The sequence below is a fragment of the Amblyomma mixtum genome, chromosome 3, assembly GCF_055824585.1.
Source record: "Amblyomma mixtum isolate Tamu chromosome 3, ASM5582458v1, whole genome shotgun sequence".
NCBI lineage: Eukaryota > Metazoa > Arthropoda > Arachnida > Ixodida > Ixodidae > Amblyomma > Amblyomma mixtum.
Window position 1 is genome coordinate 143,918,051 of NC_143014.1, and position 24,831 is coordinate 143,942,881.

General features: G+C 45.0%; 1 protein-coding gene across 1 annotated transcript; it reads left to right on the forward strand.

Annotated features, from left to right (window-relative positions):
* The first annotated feature begins 55 nt into the window (after positions 1 to 55).
* Positions 56 to 23,107, forward strand: LOC149352231 (uncharacterized). Its single transcript, XM_089575677.1, has 7 exons — positions 56 to 178; positions 1,415 to 1,485; positions 2,487 to 2,576; positions 2,751 to 2,777; positions 4,638 to 4,743; positions 14,968 to 15,035; positions 23,048 to 23,107. Exons 1-7 carry the CDS (start codon positions 103 to 105, stop codon positions 23,105 to 23,107), a joined length of 498 nt encoding a protein of 165 aa, XP_089431803.1. The 5' UTR covers positions 56 to 102.
* Positions 23,108 to 24,831: the final 1,724 nt, after the last annotated feature.

Consider the following 24,831-nt stretch of genomic DNA (forward strand, 5'->3'; position numbering starts at 1 on the left):
ATAATCCTTCCTTCGCCGAGCAACCACGCACTCCCTATTGAAGAGTCACCTCAAGAATTTTCGGCTGCTCTGTGTTGTCCGCGAACGATCCAACGATCAAGAATGAACGTGAGATTGACAGCGTTCGTCTTCTTCATAGCGGCAGGTGCCGCTGCTGCGGGTCCTTTGGACCTATGCGGTATGATATCATTTTTACATTATCGTACAAAATTCAACTCAAGAAAAAATTGATATATGAGATAGTTATTTTGATAAACCGCATGCGTTTTTTTCTTGTGGGGTGTTTTTGCTATAAAGTGTCTCACCAAAGCTTGTCAATGTTACAGAATCCAAGGCTTAGCGAGAAAGGCGCCTAATTCTCGAAGCAGTTTGCTCATATTGTCGGTTAGTGACTAGCTCACGACCATTACTGCAAAAAAAAAAACAACTTCAGTGATTGTCGTACGACAGTGAAAGTGATAGTCAATTATGCACCGTCCTAATGTGCGAAAGCCTTTGAGATTTCGCAAAACCGCGCCCCCTTCTCCTTTCACGGATTGCCTACACATGCGCCAGCTGTGTCATCCAATTTGGTGCCATCGAAGCGTGCTACTGAGCACTGGCCTCGACCAGAGCTCAGTAAGGAACGTTCACTCGAAGGAACGCTTGCTAAGCGCGTAGATCAGCGGAAATGTGAGATTCATTCGTGGCATGAACCCGCGTAACGTGCAAATGAAGGGTACACTGCGATTGGCCAACGACGCAAATTTGGACCCCATCCTTCAGTACCTGGTTAAATTTGTTGGCTGCTAAGAAATGCGTTCATTGTGGCTATCATGTTTTGGAAACTTTTACACGCAGTAATCCAAATTCGCAGGGTATATATGTAAGAGTCTATCTTCCTCTATATGAAAGATGCTACGAAGTAAATGAAAAATTGTTGAACCGGAGGAAATGTAATGTGAGCTTGCTTAACATGAGTATTTCACAGGAGGATATAACGCGTTGGGGAGTGTTTCTTCAAGTCGTTTCCTATTTGGAGATGAAGGCTAAAGTCTAGTTAATATGGAGATTCCTTTTATTCTATTATATTTACTGCTATCGTTTGGAACGACTTTCAGGTCCCTGCAATAGGGCGCATGTAGTCGGCTGAGGTAATGACGGACGGCAAAAAAGAGTAAAATGAAAGTAAATTGCAGTAGAATTCGGATCAGGAGTTATCATTGTCCTCTAGCGGTATTAAACGCCTGTAAATAGTTCTGTCATACAGTCGACGCGCATGTCTCTTCGCAGTTTGGTATAGCGTATTTTCCACGGTTGCTTTTGTGCTAAAGCTTTCATGTCTGATAGCTATAGTGATACTGCAGAGCAACGTCGGTTTTATAATCTGTGAATGTCATTAAACCCTAGTACACTTTTTTTTCTTGACTTTCAGACCACGTTGAAAGCCGCCAAAAGGAAATTATGAACCTTTTCAAGTGCATCATGGCAACAGCATCCGCAGAGGTAAACAGTTCCCGAAAGATTATAGCTCGATTTCTCGAGAAGGAAAAAATAAACACATGCCCGAAATTGAAGTGTGGCATCGTATTATAGTATTGTAAGCGACGAGCCTTTAGAACGCCAAAGCGGGTCACTGGCGTGCCCTGAGGAAGGGACAGTACGCATTGCTAGCGGGAGACAGACCGGCACACTCCGCTCTGACAGTGGGGGGGAGCGTTAATTGCTTTTCCCTTTCCCACTGCTTTGAAAAATGCGTCCTTCACACGTCGGATGATCCCGAACACACGCAGGTACTTATTTATTAGGGTCGCAAACGCTGCTGTCACCGACGTAAAAATGAGTACAGATGGCTCCAGGGTTCACGATCCCGAAATTATAATGAACATTTATTTGATATCTGCCCAGTTAAACTAACGGTGTATATGTTAGGAGATGACGTTTCAAGCAAAAATAAATGCTAAGCTGTTATATTAAGTGCACATCAGACAAATTTAAAAATTAAAGGAGACACGTAGCATCACTGATTGGCTACAGGAGCGGGTCATAACATTACAAAAAAGTGGAGCGTGGTTTATAATAAAACGCTGCGAACTCTTATATACCAATTGCTATTCACCTCCTTACTTGTAAAAGTATATGGCCCTTTTGTTTAGTGTGAATTATCCATGAGCGAGGTTTTCCTCATTAGAAGTAGGAGATGTGAAGCTAGTCGATTCACGGACTTAAAAATCCGTGCAAATGATGATACATTGCGAGCTTTTCTAAAGGACGGGTATTTAGCCAAAACTTGAATGATGCGTTCCTGAATAATAAAACAATACAAAATATGACCAGTCAGTCATGCCATATAGTACAAGAGGAACGATTAAAAAGGACAGTTAGCAGCATTACGTGGTGTATGTTTCCTAAAATATCTTGCTGCCCTGCATTGGAAGCTTCTCTCGTTTTCGTTAGTTCTTTCTTACTATGTCAAGTGTCGGCCACTCCTTTGTTTTACGTTGCAGCTGCAAGACCAGCTCAAGGAGCTGAAGCCGAAGCTTTACTGTACTGACTACTACATCGTCGTTAAGAAAGTGTGTCGCATCAAGCCGTTTGTGAGTAAACACTTCTGGAAACAGATGTGCGGTGCACAAAACCTCAAAGCTTAGATAGTAAAATCGCAAAGCTGCAATTACTTCTTCAGTATAGCTTACGCTACATAAAATGTTTTTCCACTGCCCATAAGAGTGTTTTTTCGCTTAATCCGTTCTTTGTGTTTCTTTTTACAGGCAGTGTTTATGCAAGAGTACCTAAGCGTAAGTACGACTTTTTTTTCCAGACATGAATTATTTAAGCCGCGAGCTTAAAAATTTGGTTGCGCAAAAATACTAGTACTACATTTATAGATAACCGCAATCACACGCAGGTACAAAATGCGGTCGCAGCGTGCAGAGAGAAAACTCTAAGGGGCTGTCACTTCGCCCACTTCGATCAATTCCAAAGCTTTTGTCTTCAAGGTCGAAAAAGTTCAGATGTACAAGAACAAGAACAAGAACAAGAAAACGCACATTGATGATCCCGAGTCTTGCTTTTAGTGTGGATGCAAGGCAGAATAAACACCTGGCCGAATGTGCTTGAAATTAACTGGACTGGTTCCAAAGAGGGAGAGAAGGATAGCATATTTGAACGCACCAAGTATGCAGTATCGAAACTTGCGGCACTGAAACTTGTACTGGAGTTACACATTACGGTTGGTACCACGATGCGTCCTCTTTTCTGTGTACCTGCGATTTCTGCACCGTTTTTACCACGACAGATCAACTTGCCGAAGCGACCCATTCGCCCCAAAATTTTTTGACTATCTCTTCCGATCTGGACTCGCAAAGAATGTTTGTAGCGCCATTGGTGAATAAAGTACCAACAAGCAAGCTTTTCCAAGGAATTTTGACAAAGAAATTCAAGTTCGACCTGCAGAAAAAAGTAGCAAAGAAGTCACTTGAGAATTCAGGGTTTGAAACTACGGCGTTCGCACGAAGGTGATCGGTTTTCGTTATTAGTGTCCGCAGTAGGCATCGGATGGGCTCGGTCCGCACTTCGTCGCGACCAGTTAGGCATCTCCATCAGCACGAAGATTGATTATAACTCAGAAGTTTGGTGCAATGCGAAACGATGTAAAGCTACTTTTCAATGGGACGTTGGTGAATCAGTCCATGTGTTGCCGTTTATATAACTGTAAGCACCAGGCTGCACCATCGGTCCCCGCTTGTCGCTCACCTCCGAGGTGGGTTTTGTTCATGGGTTCATAGAGGAGAGAAGAGAGCCTCATTTAGAGTGTATTTTGGTTTGATAGGACGGAGTATAAGCATGCTGGGATATACAAGGCTATTCAAACACTTGCAAACACCGCCATATAGGAAGCGCTGGGGGCATGGTGCTCTCGTTTGAACTGTTTTCAACTCCGTACAAAAGCAAACAACTGTAAATGTTCGCAATGAGAAGAACATTTCGTGATGTCTAGACATTCGCGATCACATATTTATGGCAAACCCTGTTGAGCAAAAGTGAATTTGCCAATTTTTTTACTTATTTTAATTTATTTTACCCTTAAGGCACAAGGGCGTTGTATTCAGCGGTTGTGTACAGGGCGTTTCAATTCTAATTGTGCCATTGTAGTTAAGGCAGAACAAAAACGTTGATGATTGGTGATGGAGGCTGTATATAGTTCCGAGAAGGTGGTTCCAGTCCTTTGCTGTTCGTGGAAGGAAGGACCTGATGCACATTTTGTTTTAAAAAAAGGAATGCCGATTTTATGCGAATGATCGACTCGTGATGAAACATATGATGGAGGGGGTATAAGATCGCTGCGCAGTATGGGGTTATGGTACATTATTTTGTTAAGTAAACAAAGACGAGGGTACTTTCGACGGCTAGCAAGAGATGTTAACTTTAATGTATTCTTCATAGATGATGCAGTTATAGCAGTGAAGGATGAAATGTGCCGAGTTATTCTGAATTAGTTCGAGGGCACTGATTAGGTTTTCCGTGAATGCAGTATGCCTCTTTATTACCTGCACATAGTTTCCTTCCAAACCTTTACCACCGCTCTGGCTCATAATCAGCGAGCAGGATGGTTTAGTTAACTGTGTTTCATCGTAACATCTACTTCTTGTGTGCAGACTCCTGCGCTGTACTCTGAACTGGAGCAAGTCGCCCAACAGTGCCAGCCGCCCGGTGCTCCTGCGCATTCTCGGCCTGCGCAGAAGAAAGAAACGGAAGCTCCGGGTTTGTGGCAACGCTTGACCAAATACTTCAAGAAGTTGGCCCAAATGGCCGCGGATACGATGCGTGGAATAGTCAGGCGTTTCACCTCCAATGTTACGGCGTCTACCTGAGCAATAAACAATGATCTTCAATTCGCCGAGCCTTTGGGTTCGGCTACAAAGCTCACACATTGTGTTTGATCGTACGAATAGTGGACATCATCCACACTGATACCGGTGACAAAGAAGCTACAGCAATGTGCTGCTCAGCACAAGTCCGGAGTTTCGACGCTCGTTCACAGCAACTGCAATTTCAGGAGCACAAAACGACGAAACAGACACTGGCCTGCTGAGAGGTGGAGCGCAATAAAGATCCCTGAGTGGATAAAACTAATTCAGAATAAATTCTTAGCAATCTTCCCGCAAATGTGCAGCATTTCGACGTAATCCTGTATATTAAAAACGAACATTTGATTAGAAATTCTTCCCCTTTCACAGATTTAAAGGAAGAAGTCACGAGTACGTCAGCAGGTTCTCAGCGCAGGAATGCAACTACTGATAAATGAAAAGCATTTTTAGGAAATGACGTCCGAAAAAGCCTGAGACTCACAAGTGTTATTTTTCATCCTCCAGATAACGCAAAACCAGTTATTAATCCGGTAGCATTTAAGTTGTCGTCTTAAAAAAATTTCCTGCTTCTCTGTCACGAAATTCCCTGATTGGTCCATAGACATCACGTGAGCTTGTGACATCATCAACACCTCCCACTGTTGTCATAATCAATGCAGTTGCCCCCTGCCCACAGTGGCGCTGCGCATGAGCAGCTCGGGAAGAGCAACCTCACAAGCCACACCGATGCATGTGTTGGAACCAGCCACCTCCTGCCGGGGCAGTGGAGCATCGCTCAACCGCTGCACCACTGCGCCAGTAGGGGCCCGGTATAAGCATTGCTTGCGATCTATGAATACGATAGAGAGGGTTGTGATGTCAAAAACACCACGTGATCACCCGCGGGCCAATCATAGGGTACCACCAAGTTTGACAATCTGAGGACCCCTAAAATTTGCAAGTTGGTCCAGCATAAAAAATTGTAAAGAAATTCTGAGGACAAGTTTGGAAGTAGGCCCACCTTTTAAAGGGATTAGGGTGGAGAACTGTATCTGATTAGTATAGTTTTGTATGATAATACAGTGGAAAGTGCTCGAACCGTCTGGAAGGTAACGACTCATGCATACCATAGAAGGGCAATGGAACCGGATACAACCGGAGTTTTAAGGGGAAAATCGCATGAACATCATCAGACAGTTATTGTTGACAACAAAGCACGCAATATAAATGCTATCGAATTTTGTTCTTTAAGACTGTGGTTAACAAAGACCCCAATTTCTTAACAAATACATGCTCACTAAAGAAGTAAACATATCTTAGTTCAACAGAATGGAAAGCTGGGCTAGTTGTAGGTTGTTCATGATAAAAATTTGTGGGCGCGAACAAACGAAAGACAGAGCCTGTGGTTTCTTCTGTGTATTTTGTTTGTTCGCGCCCTCGAATTTTCATCATGAACATATCTTAGCTCTGGAGATTGCCTGTGTATGTCACCAATTCGTCGAAGAGAAAAAAACTTTCTCAGTAGAGGGCTGCTCCTGCTATATTAAGGAATATATGCACTTTCAATGGGTTAGGTTACGTGCCTGGCTTGAGATCCAAAGAGTGACTTCCACACAAACCTATCCGCGCCTAACAGGTTTACCTTCTCGGTGGGCGCAGACGCCCGCCAGGTCGACGCATTGTGTTCCACAGAAATCGCCAAGCAGAAATATCGCAACGCCCTCCACAAGCAACGGAAGGACTGCCCTGACAACCTAACGTACGCCATTCCGCCGATGATGAGTACCTATAAGGGCACGAAAACACTAGAAAGGTGGTTCGCGACAAATAGTTTTAATCTCCGTCACTGAGGCATAGCTTTTCAAACATGACCCTGATGACCGCTGTCCATGTCGTCTGTAACTGATTTATTCGCAGCTTCACGGGAGGAACCTTGCGAACTTGACATACATCCAGTAAAATATGATCACTGGGTGTTTCTGAAGGACGGTGCGACTGTCTTGGTGCTCTTAGCCAACTTCGCTGAGTTTTTTCGACTACTGCCCGCGCACCTGCGTGTTCGGGCAGTACCTACACACAGGTAAAGTAAACACCATATATAAAAGTGGAGACAAGAGGGTTTTCTCAAATTTTATGCTGAGATCAATAGTGGCAGTTTTTTTTAAAAGCTGCGAAAAGTTAATACTTACCAGGGTAACAGCATTTTCGCAGAAATAATAAGTTATCCCTAGTGCGCAATACGGGTTTCTATATGGAAGGTCCACTACTAATGCGATTCTTCGAATAAAAAAAACATAGTTCTGAATGAAGGTTACTTACTTTAGGTACCTTTTTAGATTTATCTACTGCATTTGGCAGGCTAGACCACGCGATTTTGCTCACGAAACTCGAACGAGGCGGGTTACATGAAACCATCCTAGAGTTAATTACTTAGGATCGCGCAGTCACTCTGCAACGATTATTAAAACACGCTCAAATTTTCTTTCTGTCACACCTGGAGTCCACCAGGTATCCTTTTGGCCCAACTTCTTTAGAATTTGTAATTGAAGAATCTTACTATGCCCGTGGCCAACTTTCTGTGGCTCTGTAGCCAAGGCTAGGGAGGAGGGGGAAGGAGACAAGCCTTTGTCACCGTGCACTGTGCCAAGTGGTCAAGCCAGTAAACGAGGTGAGGGACCAGAACCTTTTGGTCATTTACAGTACAAAAACATTTTTTACCGTCACCCGTGTGCCTTGACCGCCCCTTTCTCTCCAGCCGCCAAATCGCATAAGTGCGATGCACGACTAGCGGGGTCGTTCAATGCTTCATCGCGAGAAAGGGACAGATTCTTTGGCGTGAATTTCTTGGCCTGTCCCGTCATCTTCAGGGCTATATTTTGGCCGCGGAATCAGGTTAGCGCTGCGGTCCTCCAGCCTTCAGGTGACCAAGGTCGGTCTGCTTCCGTTTCCTGCCTAGCCTTGACTGCAGAGCCACAGAAAGTTGACCCCGAGTATAGCGTCACCCAAGCCATAAATTCTACAATTTACGCCCATCATACCACACTCTTTATCAGCGTCAAAACAGTTTTCTGGGGCGCGAATCTCAGTGGCTCAACTATACCTCCATATACTTCAAAACTGTGACCACGGAGTCCTCTTTGGTGTAGCCATCACGAGTTTGATACGAGGGGTGGGAAACTTTTTAATTCAATATTTTCTGCAATAAATGCGTTTATTGTTGCCAGAAAAATACCAACAAACCCAGAAAAAGCCTCAGAGTCAAATTTTACTAAGAACAAAGAGGGCATAAACTGCTCAAAACCCTTGTCTACACAAAGTGTTTCGCCTAAGACATTACAAAATTTTTAAACATAGGCTTTCGGATTTAGAAGAGCGCTTCTTTCTGCATATAACTGTCAGGAGTGAAGTACATCAGAATATAGCTTGTTAGAGATGGACACGGTAGGGGGAGCGAGTAAATGACACTCCACGCACACACAAATTTTTAGGAATAACAACGGCTATACTGCGGTTACAATTCAAGTTCGCGCACTTCAAAAGGGTTCGCACAGTCTTACACGCACGTCCGATCAGGTCGCTCGCGCACCACACACTCTCGCTGCGCTTCCTGCCGCCGACGCTGATGAGTCGACGCGCCGCACTCGCGAAAAAACAAACATCACAAACACAAACGGCGTCCTGACGGCGCCGGGAAGAATGGAAGAGGATAGGCAGGCGATATGGTATGCATTCCGGACCGACCGGCGCACCGAGCCAGATTCACGTGAGCCTCTTGAGTCGAGGGGACGACTGCCGCTGTCTCGACGGGAGTAGGCGCCGATGAGAAATTGCGTCGTACGATCGCTTACAAGCTAAGACGTGCTAACAGTAGACTGGTTAACTAATACTGAATAGTTAACTCCCGCAGTGGTGGCTCAGTGGTTACGGTGCTCGGCTGCTGACCCGAAAGACGCGGATATGATCCCCGCCGCGGCGGCTGAATTTCGATGAAGGCGAAATTCTAGAGGCCTGTGTACTGTGCGATGTCAGTGCACGTTAAAGAACCACAAGTGGACCAAATTTCCGGAGCCCTTCATTACGGCGTCCCTCATAGCCTGAGTCGCTTTGGGAAGTTAAAACCCTAATAAACCTAAACCTAATAGTCAACTTTTTAACTATTACTGTTAGGCTCCTTAATTACAGAGAGGCGTGTAGCCCACCGTAGGTAATACCTATATCAATTTTTAGAATTTCGAAAACAAAGTTATCCTCAGCGCTGTGGCCCAACAAAATTCGGCTACATCGCGTTAAAATGCATGCGCTTTCGAGAAGCTTGTAGGCAAAGCAGCTTCCTCAGTGGACGGAATTCGTCGAAATAGCTAAAATTTATTGGCCCCCAGCACCGAAAGTAGTCGCGTTTTTGAAATTCTAAAAACTGATATGGATATTACTTACGGTGGGCTACACGCCTCAAAATTAATAAGGAGCCTAACAGTAGCAGTTAAAAAGGTAACTATTCAATATTCGTTATTCAATAATAGTTCAAAATTAGTTATTGGTTGGTCAGTTAGAGCGTCTTAACTGTATTCTGATGTACTTCATCGCTGACACTGTTATGCCGAGAAAAAGTGCTCTTCTAACTCCAAAGCCTATTTTTTGAAATTGTGTCAAGTCTGAGGTGAAACAGGCTGTATATGTTTCAAAAGACTGCGCTGAGCGCTCCAGATACAATTCAGTTGACAGCTCAGTTACTGGCATCGTTGCTCTGATTAATATGAACTGGCCCATTTAATTAATGTGAAATTAATCTATACTTGCCAAACATGATTGAGAGGGGTTAAATGCAGGATCTTTTTAATGCCTTTTCATGTTGACTGTAATGATGTTTTAGTTCAAGAATTCTTAAATTTACTTCGGTTTCGTTTCATGGGGTTCAAAGTTTAACACGGTTTAACATCGAACCCGCTTCCTTCGGGACAGCAGCCGAGCGCCACAGCCACTGAGCCACCACGGCGGCTGATTAAGTGCACGAGGGATAACTACGCGTTATAGCTACTCGGGTCTCCATATAACTATCTTATTCGTAGTCTTGTTTACAGTTATGGCGCATCAAGTGCCGAGGGACGTGAACTTTTCCACTGTGCAGCCTCGTCCTGCGCTGAAATGTGCGTCATGATTTGTAACAGTGGTAATAACGGGATGGGGCGTTGCCGCTGAACACGTGAAATGACACTAGTCTTCTGAAGGGTGCGGTCGAGCCATCTTGCTTTGTCTTGATATATTACGGGAGAGGTGATCTTGATAAGGGCCTAAAAAGAGAGCAGCAAAAAAAACTGTTTCCTGGCGGAACAGTTTGCTTTTGCTTTCCGTTTGGTATTTACAGTCAAGTAATAGCTGCCGAATTTTCTCCCAGAAGGGAGCGGCTATGATGCGCGTTATTTACCAGCCAGCTGTATTATCATGTTTTCGCGCAGCTGGGGCCGAATGATTCGTCCCAGCAAGCGCAAAAAAGCAAGACGCTTATCCACTTTCGTGCAGTAACTTATCATTTAGCCTTACCAGCGCCACTATACCAATCAATATGGCGACGCGCCAGCGGCCAAGTTCCAAACGGATGTCATGGACCTCCTTACGCAAGCATTTTTTTTGCCTTTCCTTTCTTACGGACACTTATCACTGGCTGCGGCCGCATATGGCGTTGAGGCTAATGGGCGGCAGGATATGTTACTCGCTGGATCCGTTATCTAAGCTGGAGCACACCAATGTCAAACGGGCAAAAGAAAGGAAAGAAAAAAAAGCTTACAATATACGCCTATGGGGCCGCTGCAACTTGACGATCTTATCGCAATTTCTCCCCGGTTTCGCCTCCCGTTTGTTCTTCGTTATTTCAGTATTAACTCAAGGCTAACTATGGGGGGGAGGGGGGACGTGGCGACGCTTGCCAATGAAGAAAGAAGTAAAAGGTAAAAATGAAATCATAATGCAGCCGTTTTTTTCATCGGGTCCAGCTGTCTTTCCTGGGCTTCTTGCACTCATATTGACGGCTTTCTTTCGGCTCAACAGCAAATCTACACTCTCGATATTTGAAGGCAGCAAAACTTTGAAGCTGTTTTGTATCATGGTGAACTTAAAAATTAAAGCCTTCAAATTTTCTGTATACTCAAGTGCGCTCTACACGTCACTTCCAGCTAACTGACATCCCCTTTGAGAAAAATTTATCCTGCTCTTACTGCTATTTCCTATGAGACTATACGCTTCCTATAACCTGTCAATGAAAACGTTAAACGGGATCTGCCTTACATGGAGGCGAAAGGTCCCTCTAAAATGGTTGCCACTGCTGCTAACTTGATAAAATATAATATTTCAGAGTCTTTTAAGGCAATTATAAAAGCAGCGCTTATTTCCGCCAGCAAAATGACACAAAAATTGAAATAAAATGAAATAAAATTGTATAGCAGTGGCGCCATCTAGTCAAGGCAGTGTGAACTACAAACCGTTCGAGCAAGAAATTTTCTATCACCAGGCGTCTAATGTTAAAAAAACTTTCGTAAATTTGATATGAATTGTTGTGTTTCTTCATTTAAGTACATAAAACACCGCGACAAAGCTCGAAATCTATTTTTGTTTTCTTCCGGACGTTTGTGTTACGTTCCGGGCAGTTACAGACAGACGGTAGCAGTGCAGCTTGAGGTCCCATTAGATTTGAGCGCTCCAGAAACGAGAGCGTATCTCAAAAAGTGGGCTGCATTGCAGCTTAAGCTTTACCGTCTAAGCAAGGTAAGTAATAGCGAAAAGCAAAAACACCAGTAGTTGCCGGTAAACATGCCCACCGGAATCGCAAGGGCTGCTGAATCGGCTGAAGTGGGTGGCTCTCGCTTGGAAGGACGCCGCCATGTTTTCACGCTAAGGACGCAAAATCCGCAGCTGCCGCAACGCTAACTTTTGAAAATTGCGTGCATACGCTAACGCTATTTCCCCGTTAGCGTTCTTCGCATGCGCACTCTGGACACGCTATTCCGCTATGCACGCAATTACGCAAAGTCCGCAATACTAAAACTCTCTATTAACGCGACAGCGTTAAGGGTCCCGTGCATCGGCAGCCCCACAGTCACCGTGTCGAGGAAAGCGGGAGGCCCATTGGCCACCTAGGTCACGTGACCGTGTGACGCCATCCCAACCTCTTCACCGTGGCCGGTGGAAATCTGTCCACCGGATTGTGAATAAAATGCCCACCGTGGCAGGTGACAGTTAAATAATGATTGGTCTCCAGGGGCTGCTCGGGAAGAGCAACATTAGTCTCGCATGCCACACCGGTAGCTGTTTTTGAAATAGCCACCTGTCGGGGCAGTTGCGCATAGCTTAACTGCTTCACCACCGCGCCAGTAGAGGTACGTATGAGGAGTCTACGCGATCTGTGAATATCGGCATGTAGGCAGAAACTAGGCGACAGAGAAGAATTTGCGCGGGAGGGATCTTTAAAGCTACAGCATTGTACTCTTAAAGGGACACTGAAGCACTCTACAGTTTTTAATGCTGCATACTCGAATATCGAACCCAAATTATGCAAAAACAAGGGCTAATTGCTTTTTTTTAGCAGAAATATGCTGCCGGCGCCGCGAGTCACAGCGTGAGGCGCGCCGCCGCCTGTGATTTGTCAAGAGGTCGTGACGACACTTTGAGGACCGGAGAAGCTGTCGATATGCACAGCCGGCCGAATCTTTAGCTGAAGTGCGTGACGGCCGCGTTTTCCGTGCTCCCGAAGCTTTTGACAGCGCAAACTTGCTAAGATATCAAATTTAAGCACACGCTCACTAAACCCTCGCTTAATATTGAGCTTTTCCCAAGTTTGCTTCGTCAAAAAGCGCAGGAGCGCAGAAAAAGCGGCCGTCGCGCACTTAAGCTAAAGATTTCACCGGCTGTACATTGCGCTGTGTTGAAGGGAGATAACAGCTTTCCGTGTTGTTGTAAAAGCGATTATCGTCACTATTTTTTCGTTCTCCTCGAAAGAAAACGATACCACAGTTCATTCATTCCACCTATCGCCTCAAATCAAAACAGACGCAATCAAAACAATTCTACGCCTAGCCCAAGGATACGCCAGCTTGAAATCCTTGTATGCATTCCATGCATAAAAGGACCCAGCAAACTTCCGCTCGTATTCTCGGAAAGGAGGGGGTGCAACAATACTTAAGACGATTACCACCACCGGACGCCTCCTGCCTCGCCCGAAAGACCGACATCCTAAAGAAGCGGACCAAGGCTTTGTGTACAAAATACCCTGCCCTGAGTGCCCGATGTTGTACGTTGGAGCAGCGAACTATTTCACCAAAAGGATGAAGCAGCACAAAAACTGACGTCAAAGTGAGCGAAGCGCAGCCAAATCCGCGCATAAGGCTGCTGCTTCAGTCATGGCGCATTCAGCAGACGCTGGGTAAATTAATCGCTTCCTCGGGACCCTTCCCCCTTCCTACATCTGCACTTTCTAGTTTAGGTCAAATGTTTAGGGGAATCCCCCAAGGTGGAGTAGATTTGTAATAAGGGAGTAATTACTCATTGGCATCCACCCAAGCGCAGCCATACGGCTACAAAGGAAAGCTAAACAGCTTTCTCAGAAAGTTCGTAGTTAAAGAAAAATTCGTCCTGGTCCGGGGTTCAAACCAGGGACCACCGCTTCACCGGAGCGCTTCACCGCTTCACCGGAGCAGTCGCTCCGGTGAAGCGGTGGTCCCGGGTTCGAACCCCGGACCAGGACGAATTTTTCCTTAACTACGAAGTTTCTGATAAAGCTGTATAGCTTTCCTTTGTAGCCGTATGGCTGCGCTTGGGTGGATGCCAATGAGTAATTGCTCCCTTATTACACTTTAAGTTTATTGACCTGGTGGTCAACTATACACGGCGTTGCTTTTTAACCGTTTACAGGTAAAAAAAAAAAGAAAGGCGCTGATAGTATCGTGAATGCCGCCTTCACGGAATGTATATTCGGCTTGGCGGGCACAAGATAAGGACATAGCGTCAAATTTATTTAATTAATTAGTCATATTTCGTTAATTATCTTTTTAACACTTCACTTAACGCTGGATATTAAAATAGCAATATTGAAGCGTGTAAAAATTCAAAGCTAATATAATTTGCAACATGTCACTAAGTGCAACAGATTTTGAGATATTCATCCAAAATAATTTCGAAAGACGTGAACTGATGACTGTTGCCCCGTCGTATCTCGGTGGCTGTGTTTAACGCATCAGTAATGCTCAGTGTCCTTGCCTTCAACCGCCACGCATGCCATGAATCTCTCCTCCATGGAGTGCAGCCCTCGTTTCACAACCTGGAGGGCTATATTCGCACATGCCTTGATGATACTTTGTTTGAGGTCTGCCACGCCTTTTTTCGATGAAGGCGAAATTCTAGAGGCCCGTGTGCTGTGCGATGACAGTGCCGTTAAAGAACCCCAGGTGGTCGAAATTTCCGGAGCCCTCCACTACGGCGTCCCTCATAGCCTGAGTTGCCTCGGGACGTTAAACCCCAATAAATTAATGAATCAAAGCCAGGTCTTCGGGTTCAGTTGCGTAGACTTCGTTCTTGACGTAACACCAAAGAGGAAGTCTAATGGAGTTAGGCCGGGTGACCTAGGTGACCAGAACATTATTCCACCGCGCCCCATCCACTGGCCGGGGAAGTTGCTGTCGAGCCAATCCCTTCACGTGACGAGTGCGCAGGCGCCCCATCGTGCTGAAACCACGAGCCATGGACTTGACTTAACGGGATCTGGGACATGAATTCACTGACAGCACCACTTAGAATGCTCCCTGTGTATGACTTTGCTGTTAGATTTTCTTCCAGAAAGTACGGCCCCACTACTCGATTTGAGTAAATGCCACACCAGACGTTCACTGACCACCGGACTTGGTGGTAGTGTTCCCGGAGCTAGTGCGGGTTCTGATTAGACCAGTAATGGGCGTTGTCTACATTGACTTCCCCATAACGGCAAAAGTGGACCTCGTCCATCCACATAACTTTCCTAAAAAAGTCTGAGACTTCGTCACATTTTATCAACGCCCAATTGCTGAATTCATACCGCTTTTTATAATCGTCTGCACTGAGATCCTGGTGCAGTGATATGTGGTAAAGATAAAAACTATGCTTCTTGAACACGCTTCAGACTGGGTAGCGGGAGGATCCAACGGCCTCAAAGATTTCACGGATGCTGGCTTCGGGGCATGCACGAAGGTAGGCGAAAACATTTATCTCGAATTCTTCACTCAGGATGACTCCCTTTGCCTTCCTTGAATGAAGCACAGATCCTGTGGTCCGGAACAGTTTGCGCATTTTAGCGAACATCGTATGTGACGGAAGCGGGCGGTCAGGATTCTTGGAGGCGTAGAGTCTTGAGGCGAGGTGAGCGTTGTCATTCGTTTTTACACAGGCGACAACCACCTGCACCTTCTCAGTCAACGAGCATCGCGGTTGCAGCTGCCCTGCCATTCCAACGCGCATTCAGAGTTCAAATGTATAGTATTGCAGCAGCCTTATTCTTTCTGTTAACAGAATCGACAGCCGGCAGCGGACCGGTGGAGATTCCGGTGAAAAATAAACATTCCATGAAGGCGGCATTCACGATACTATCAGTTATATTTTTTAAATCGGTAAAGGTAAAAAAAAAACACCCTGTGTGTGTTTAAAAGCGAAGCTGTAACTCGCCCACACTCAAACTTTGACAAAGAAACCTAGTAAGGTTTCCAAACATCATGCTTTCTTACAAGAACTTGGTGGGCGTTCATTTCTCCCTTAAATTTGGATTCCAAATCCGACAGACCTATGTCAAACGTTTTCATTTTAAACGCGCAGCTACGATTATAGTCACGATACCGCAACTGTTGAAAAAAAAATTGTCAGTGGTTTAGCTCAGGTTAAACCTGGACGGATTGCGAAAGCAACGAGGAGAGAGAGAGGGGCGATGGAGAGCGCGCGGCAGCGGCGGCATCCCCGGGACCCGCGCAGCGACGGCGGCGGCACGCCGTGTGACGTCACCGCTCCTCGCGCATGTGCATTATGGCCTTTCGTCAGCTCTGCGAAATGGCTCGGCGACCCGCGTAGTGTTGCTTTCGCAACAAAACGAGATGCCGCATATAATTAGCTTCGGTGGTCGCTTGCTTGGACAAGTCGAAACGAACCTTGCTCAGCCGCAGCCGTGGCTCAGCACGCCCCAGGAGGTCTCTTCGCGCCTGTGCTGAGGTTGTTTTATGTGACTGTTTAATGCTCACAATGCAGATTTTTTTTCTTTTATTAGCTGATTGGCTGAAAGATAAGCCGGAAAATTATTTCTAAAAAGCAGTACGATGGCTTTCGTTGGCACCGTTACCCGCCACGGTGGCTAAGTGGTTATCGCGCTCGGCTGCTGACCCAGAAGACGCGGGTTCGATGCCGGCCGCGGCGGTCGAATTTCGATGGAGGCGAAATTCTAGAGGCTCGTGTACTGTGCGATGCCAGTACACGCTAAGGAACCCCAGGTGGTCGAAATTTCCGGAACCCTTCACTATACGGCGTCCCTCATAGCCTCAGACGTTGAACCTCTCATAAAACATAAACCATAAAAACATCCCTGAGCCTCAGTAAAGCTGCGGCAAGGGCTGCGTGAGCATGTTTCTGCGCTTCGTGGCAGCCGTGACACGCATCTCACACGCGAGAAAATAAAAGGAACTGTGTCGTGTTTCAGCCGTACCTTTTTTGACATAAATTCATAGAGATCATCTTAGGGACAATCTCTGCAGGAAGCTGCTCTGACAAAAGGGCTTCGAGCAGACTACGCTTGCTTTGGTCCGCTTATAATTCCCCGTCTTCACAGCAGGGACAGCCTGCGCATGAACAGGTGTTCATGCACTCGAACGCAGAGCAGTACCTCATTTTAATCCCAGTGCTCAAACTCAGCTTACACGTTTTGTACGTCGAAACGCACTCAACGCTAGGAACAACGCACGCAGCACGAGAAACAACTCTCACTGAAAGCTCACTCATATGCCGCGGAGTACCCCCGCCACCACAACGTGGCGTCATATTGTCCGACATGGACGAGGTTTCCGTCTCCCCTGTACTCTCCTCTTCTGCGCTCTCACAGGACGCGGAAGATTAAAACACCGCCCCAGTTTTATCCAAAATAAAAAAATAAAAGTTATCAGATTCGAAAACCGCCTCAGTCTCCCTTTAAGGGTAGGTTAAGTGTTATGTGATGGTGAACAACAGTGTCTTTGTCCGCGAAGTGACACGCAAAAAGGACCCCAGGCAGCTGAAGGGACCCATTAACGCTATGGCGTCATACCCTAAGGCAGTGCTCAAGTGTCCTCTCAAGTTTTTCCTGCCCACTTTTTTAAACATGAACGCTTGAGGTCATGGTCTGTGACCACTGATGACACTCCAGTGCCAGTTTGCTCGCCATGACTGCCAGCCGATCTAAGCATGCGTTGACAGCAGTCGCTCTATCACACCAACTAAAATTTTGGTTAGGACTTTGTATTATTGCTCGCAATAAGATTGTTGGCAGTTTAAGCGCCTGTCTGGTCTGCACTTTTGTATCAGTCGTTGTCTTTTCGCGCTGCCTCCTCTCTTTATCACACGGTGTAACGCCAGGGTGCCAGAAGACCGCCTCCAGAATTATTTACAGAAATACCATTTCCTAACGCGGCGACAATTTGGTTTCCGGCGCGGCTCTTGAACTAACCTTGCCCTCATTGAGCTCATGGACAAAATAAAGAATGAAATCGATAAGGAAAAACTGGTAGGGTCAGTATCCATTGACTTCAAAAAGGCCTTTGACTGATTTTATCGTTTTTTTTTTGTTAAACTGCTTTGTGATGAAATTAATGGGCAGTCATTGCAGTTGTTTCGTAGTTTTTACTTAATCGCCAAAAAACAGTTTTAGTATCAAGCATATTTTTTGATACTAAAACAACATCACGGTCCCTCAGGGTTGCCATTCTCGAACCAATGCTGTTTTTAATCGACATTAATGATCTCCCTTTTTCTCTTTCACAGCTTATAGAGTATCTGGTTTACGTACGCTGACGGCACAATAATCTTCACGCCTCATGAGATAAGATGTGAATTAGTGACGCAATAAAACCTTGATCTATAAAATGTAAACGAGTCTTGTCGTGTTAACAGATTGCTTATCAGTCAGTCCAAAACTAAATTTATGATCTTTAGTGCACCGACCAAACACCACTACATTGCTTTTCCTCTATACCTTGCTTCTCATCCCATACTGATCACAGACCATTGCACATTTCTGAGTATCGAACTCGACCCTTTTTTTAAATTCAACTTCCATATTCAATCTCTGGAAAAGGAATCGTCCTTCGGCATCAGAGTGCTCTGAAAGGCCGCCATTATTTCCAACAATACACACTTATCACGCTTTACTATTCTTTTATTCATAGCCACATCAATTATTGCGTTGCAACATGCGGACTTACATATCATTGGCACGTATCTCGCATTCAGTACCTACAGAAGCGAGCGATTCGAATCATAACACAACTAGTGCACACAACACTCACACGGCCCCACTTTATCGCCCATAAACATCGCGTCGATAAATGTGCTCATAACATATAGCGTTGGCATAACAGCGTGCCGACTCATAAACAACCAACCAACGCTCGCAGCGGTCGGGTCGTAGCAGGACGGCAGAACGAGTCGAAGGAAGCAGCTGCAGCACGGGACTCGCGCCCGAACCACCAGCGATGACGACGAAGTGCGGCACTGCGGAGTCGTCCTCTTCTTCTTCTTACAGCCGCCGCGGTGGCTCAGGGGTTATGGCACTGGGCTGCTGACCCGAAAGACGCGGGTTCGAACCCGACTGCAGCGGTTGAATTTCGATGGAGGCGAAATTCTAGAGTTCCGTGTACTGTGCGATGTCAGTGCACGTTAAGGAACCCCAGGTGGTCGAAATTTCCGGAGCCCTTCACTATGCGCTGTCCCTCATAGCCTGAGTCGCTTTGAGACGTTAAACCCCCATAAACCATAAATCATAAACAACCCTAGCCTTCGCTATGTTATCGCGAGAGACCATCTAAGCAACACAAACATGACTCGATTTTCCAGTGCAAATAACCTTTTACTGCAAACATTCCTACCAGTCATGGTAAACTGACTATCAGTTTCACCATGATTAAAATATGGAACGAAGTTTTGTTCTGTTTTAAATCATAGCAGTCCCTATCGTCTTTCAGGAAATATTTCAGGCGATACATTTTCGATCATTCCATAGTGTTATAGTACTGTATAATACGCATTTTAGGGCACATTTTTGCGTGTAGCCCTACTGTTAAAACTTTTCCCGTTCTCTCCTTTAATCATGCATTGTGTGTTTGAACCTTGTCTTCAGCATTTGCCTCCTTTAGCTTAACGAAAATATTTAATTGTTAGGATACTTGTATTTGTGTACCAAATGAATTCTGCAGCAGAAGGAAAAAACTAAAAAACTGAGGTGTGCAAACATGTTTCTAGATCAAACTGCTCGGCGGACAACCTGTCGTCTTCATGTCCTTGTCGTTTTCCGTGACGCCAGTCGTCGTTGAAGCATGTCTGGCCGACTCGCCCAAACGTTTACGCTTCGTAACCACAACGAGAGCGCATATATTCCTTTTTCTTTCCCTCTTTTCGTTCGAGGGGAATTCAAAGCCTCCAAGTGTTTCTTGTAAATAATTTGTGAAATAACTCTTTCGAGAAAAAATTCTTGCTCAAAAATTGGCGCTTAGCATAACAGTTAGCCTTTAAACGTGATAGTCATTACAATAAGTCGTACGGGCTCACAATTTTTTTCTTCGAGACTGCACACCTGCAGTTAAAAGTTATTATTAGGCTGCATCCCTTGATCTCAGTTCTAACTATGTGCGCCCCGGAAAGCAGACCATTCTGTCCACTGTCCAAAAGACTGGTCGTTAAAACCTGTCTGGCATCAGTACGGCCACACTGGGAAACGAAACCTGCTCGTACGCGTTCATATCTACACCACTGGCTAACATGACGGACAGTTGTTTCTGCGTTGAGCATTCACAACAGTCGAGGAAACTATGTGACAAAGGTGCCAATGACAAATACAGCTTTCCTCCCTTAAATGTGGTACAGCAGAGCAGAAAGCACAGAAGCGGCTGGCTAGTAGAAGCGACGATAGACAAAAGGTAACTGGCATTAGATTGCAGGCGCGGAATGTAGGCAATCTCACCAAAAATAAAGTTTCCAGAAAGGGAGTTTTTGGGTAAGAATTTAGTTGAAACAGATTTTTTGTAGCTCTTTAGCGGCGCAACAGTCAGAAAATGTTGCCCTACAAAACTGCTAAAACGTTTGAGGATTCACATCATGCCCAGCACTTAAACGAAACAGCAAATATTACTTGGTCAAACTAGATAATGTTACGCCATTGTCGACCAAGTAACGTTGGAAGTCGGCTAAGTACAAGTGTTCTCCCGCCTAAGCTCGTTGCTCCTGACAAGTAAGTAAACATTAAGAGAAGAATACGAGCAACATACGTGCTACTCTCAGTGTATGGAGAGGAATGCAATAGCACTAAATATCATACGCGCTTAACTATCGTTCCCTTCATATGTGGCGGTGTTTACGTGGCGAGAAGTAATACATCTTAATAGTTGCACGAATAATAAGACATTCCATTTTTTTTTTTCAGAACAGCGAATTAGTGTGTGCAAGGTTTTATTTCCCGTACCCGTTTCCAAATATTCCCTAAATCATGCTTTGTATGAGACTGGCACTGCCGATAATTACAGTGCTAAAGAAATGGTTAGTTTGTTAGTTTATGGGGTTTAACGTCCCAAAGCGACTAAGGCTATGGGAGACGCCGTAGTGGAGGGCTCCGGAAATTTCGACCACCTGGGGTTCTTTAACGTGCACTGACATCGCACAGTACACGGGCCTCTAGAATTTCTCCTCCAAAGAAATTCTAGCCGCCGCGGCCGGGATCGAACCCGCGTCTTTTGGGTCAGCAGCCGAGCACCATAACCGCTGAGCCACCGCGGCGGCGCTAAAGAAATGTTCATTTCCTCAAGAAACCTTGCACATGCCTAACCGCACTCACACGCAGTGATCTTCAGTGTCTTCACAGTGACTAATTCGTAGCTTCCACATTAACTTATAAAAATTTAATCTCTGAAGCTCCTAAATTTTGGTGACAGTAGTACTCCTGTCACATGGTCAAACTGTCATTTTAAGCGAGTGACACTCGCGCTCAGTCATTCGTGCAGCGCCACATAGTTAATTTCACTGAAATTGGCTGCGAAAATCATAGCCTCGGACTTAGTTCGGCTGCAACACTTTTCACACGTACACGCGTGAACAGTCAGCTTTCCTGTGCGGCGAAAATTCGTGTGCAATGCCGGCATGGTTTTACTCAGGGGAACAATTCGAAGAAGTGCTGGTGTCGTCTAGCCAGACCAGATATGTTCGCTCATCATTTATAGACATACCGGCCGGGAGGAACGCTGCCAACGCTGCATTTAAACCGCTCACGTCCAACAATCTCAAATAAAATTTTTAAACTTGAAGATTAGTCAGATACATTTACGGAAACATCGAAGGCAATGGTTCATTCCTCTGACATGTGGCAAAATCTTTCTTTTAAAGTGTTTCCATTGATCGCATCGAACAGTTAAGACTCCCATAGAAAACCAATAAGGAGCGGTTTTGACAGCAGCAAAAACGAAAAAAATTCAACGGTGCCGTCGGGTGATCTGCGGATACATTGATTGTTAAAGCGAATCTTACATTATATGAAAAAAATTACGTTCATAAAAGGTTTCCCGCTCAGAAATGCTTTTCTCCAGAATTGTTGGGTACCTAATCTACTTAAGAACGCTTGCGAACCAGACCATGTCTTTTTTGAAGCAGGTCAGGGCGGAGTGTACCGTCTTTGCCAAAAGTAACCGGGCGACGGTGGTTTGTTTCGTAGCCGCGTAACGAAGCACTGATGGCAGCCCTTAAGCTCTGAAGCTGTGTAAAGTAAGGTGAGCCCTTTTCCTCAAGTTGTGACATCTTTCGGTCTTTAGAGGTGCCGTAAGGCTCCGTTATACGGTTGAGAAGCAAAAACATAATACTCGGTTACTTTTGATAAAGAGGGTACCTGCGTCTCTACGTAGGCCCAGAAAATGCCAGAACAGCAAATAATGCATCATCCCGAAGTTCGTCGTGCCTGCCCAGTGAAGCCTCATGTCGTAGACAACAGGCACAGTGGTGTCGCCTTTGAAGAATAGTGCACGGAAAGCGCATGCATAGTATGTTGACCTAAAAAGTACGTTTCGAGTGGCACTTATCTTCAAAGTGTAACACCGTGTGTCGCCACAGTGACACTTCATGAGGCGAGATGCACCCGCTGGCAGTCTGTCACACTAAATTTGCCTGTTTGACACCGGTACTACTATATCATTCCTGTGGCAAAGGTGGAGGCACGCACATTGGTGAAAAGGCAAAGAAAAAACAAAACTACCGTTAGGGAAATGTGACGCGATAAATATATCAGGCCCGTGAGCGGGGGGCAAGGAAAGCGCACGCCAGAACGTGAGAAAATCACGAAGCAGGTTTTATGTGGTTGCACTCCAGTCCCGTGTTTTCCTACAATCCACGCTTCTTTTACGTTACGTTTGTCGATTGTATGCTTTTCTGTGCACAATGGAAACATTTTAGCAAGTATATCACCCATACACTTCAGGGGGCACGTTTTCTAAGGCAGAGAACTCATCGTAAACTTCGAAGCGAATCTCCACGCGTGCGGATCGCCGTGCGCCGCGCGTAATATATCTGCGTATATACTGATTGTTATAGTGGAATCTTACTGGACATAAAAAAAATTGCGCTCATAAACTCTTTCTGGTTCAAAAATGCTTTTGTCGAGAATTGCTGGGTATGGACTAATTTGTCAACATAGTTTTCTCATGTGTCTTTTAATTATGCGGATGCTCAATACTTTGAGAAGCACAGCCAAAATCAACTTTGCCTTCACTGAAAACGAACTCACTGCCTGAGAGATCATCAGTCTGCTACTAAGATAAAAATTTTGCTTGTAGCTAGCCTAAATAAATAAATGAGTAACAACGGTAGCTCAAAAAGAATTCAAATTCGCAAACAAATCAAAAGGGAACTTTCATGCGCCTTTATTGTTTATGAACGAAGTAAATTGCTATGCATGCCCTCAGTATTCCTGATGCAGCTATGTCCAAACTTACACTTCATTTCAGGAGAGAGATGTGGACGAACTGGTTGGTTTGAGGACCCTACGTGGAATCAACGACGAGTAAGAGATATCAGTCAATTTGAACCATTTGTGGAGACGAATCCTGACAGAGCTTCCCTCTTCATTCGTCTCACTGAAGAGCGCACAGCAGAAGAGGCGTGCAGTGGTCGCACGCCGTTTTGTCTCTAATTTTTATAGTTCATCATTTATTTTTACCGCAACATAACAGAGCTGTGGTTCGGATGGTATTAGTATAAATAAGTGCACTGCCTGGTTCTTTGCACTTGTTAATCGTTTTGTGGCCAAAGGCGAGCTGACTTTAACACCTCTATGTGTGCCCCTTTTAGACAGCCACTGATGTCGAATCTCTGTTGCGCGTCAATGAATTTATCAACCACTATTCCCAGTGCATCAGCAGTGCTCTCTGAGCGCTGCTTTGATACTTCTGAAGTGAAAGGCATGGAATTTGGTGCAGCGTGCTTGGATGAACCAAAAATTGTTCACGATGAACAAGTAAAGGAGATGCAATCTCAATAGCGTGTTGCTCGCACACGAGTGCCTTTATTATACATGTATGTAGGTTTTAAGCGGTAAAACTTGGAGAATATAGTTATTTAAGCACTTTTATTTCTTCTTTATTCTCAATTTATAGGGATCTTTCTACAATAGTCGAAAGAAAGGGCAGAAACTATACAAAATTAGGTTTTCTATTTCTGTTTTAGCAAACATCCCTTTCTTAATAAACAAGAAGCTTGTTTGGTATTTTTTGTTGGCAGAAGACAGCCATTTAGCAAAACAGACAATATAAAAGAATTGTCTCTCCTGTAGCTCCAAGGCAAGTAACAACCATTCAACCTGCGCTGAAAGTGTCTGTTAGTAAAGCACTCCTTGATATGGGTTCACATCCTGGAATGAGTGACAGAAAACTTATTTCACAGTACGAATACCACGCACTATATGGCGCAGCCTGAAGTGACGGATAAAAGAAAAACCCGGCTTCTGTTCGAAAGCTTCGTGACTGGAATTCTGAATGTAAGAGTTACTTAAAAGGGAAAAATCAAAGTGAGGGGTGTGAAAGAGAGGAACGAGCCTTTCAATTTCTTTCTGTCCATAAACTCCCAGTTTTCGATTTTACTTTTGCTCTATAACAACGCCAGTGTAGGCACAAAGTGAAATCAAACCTTGCAGGAATAACGTTACCTATAAAGGCTGCGTTATAATGATGTCATCGTGCTCAATGTAAGAATTTAATTTAGCAGGTGTTCATTTTGCTCTTTTGACCCGTTCTTGCAAAGTAAAGACGTTGCGAGGACACTACGTTAGTTTGCAAGGAACACTTGACAGCTTTCTTGCTTGCTTGCTGATATATTTATTCATAGAACGCATACAACCCAGAACCAATACGCTTTCTACTGAGGGTAGTGGTTGAGAGTAAAACTGTAGTGGTTGCTAGGTTGCGAATGAAATGGGTTGTGTAGTGAAAAGAACGCTGAGGAATGCAACATCACGTCAACGCATGGTGGTCAACGTTACTCGTTTGAAAGCACCACACGCCGTCAGATGTCAAGAAGGCAACCTTTTTCATTCCTGGAGGGTGCGGTTTGACCTAGCTGCAAGAGACAAAGCAGTACGCAAAGGGCTTCTATTTAATAGCATCGTTTCCTGTTAACATTTTCATTTCTGCATTAACATTTTTCTTTCAGCAAGTAATACCTCGATTAATTTCATTAGTATTGACCCTACGCTTCGGTGAACAGTGAGCAACAACACTGAACTTTCATGCCATGC

Bases quoted from the DNA above. Each gene is read 5' to 3' on its own strand.
- LOC149352231 (XM_089575677.1), top strand. From the start codon at position 103: ATGAACGTGAGATTGACAGCGTTCGTCTTCTTCATAGCGGCAGGTGCC. The intron at 179-1,414 runs GTATGATATCAT...CTTGACTTTCAG, and splicing joins GGGTCCTTTGGACCTATGCG to ACCACGTTGAAAGCCGCCAA. The intron at 1,486-2,486 runs GTAAACAGTTCC...TTTACGTTGCAG, and splicing joins TGGCAACAGCATCCGCAGAG to CTGCAAGACCAGCTCAAGGA.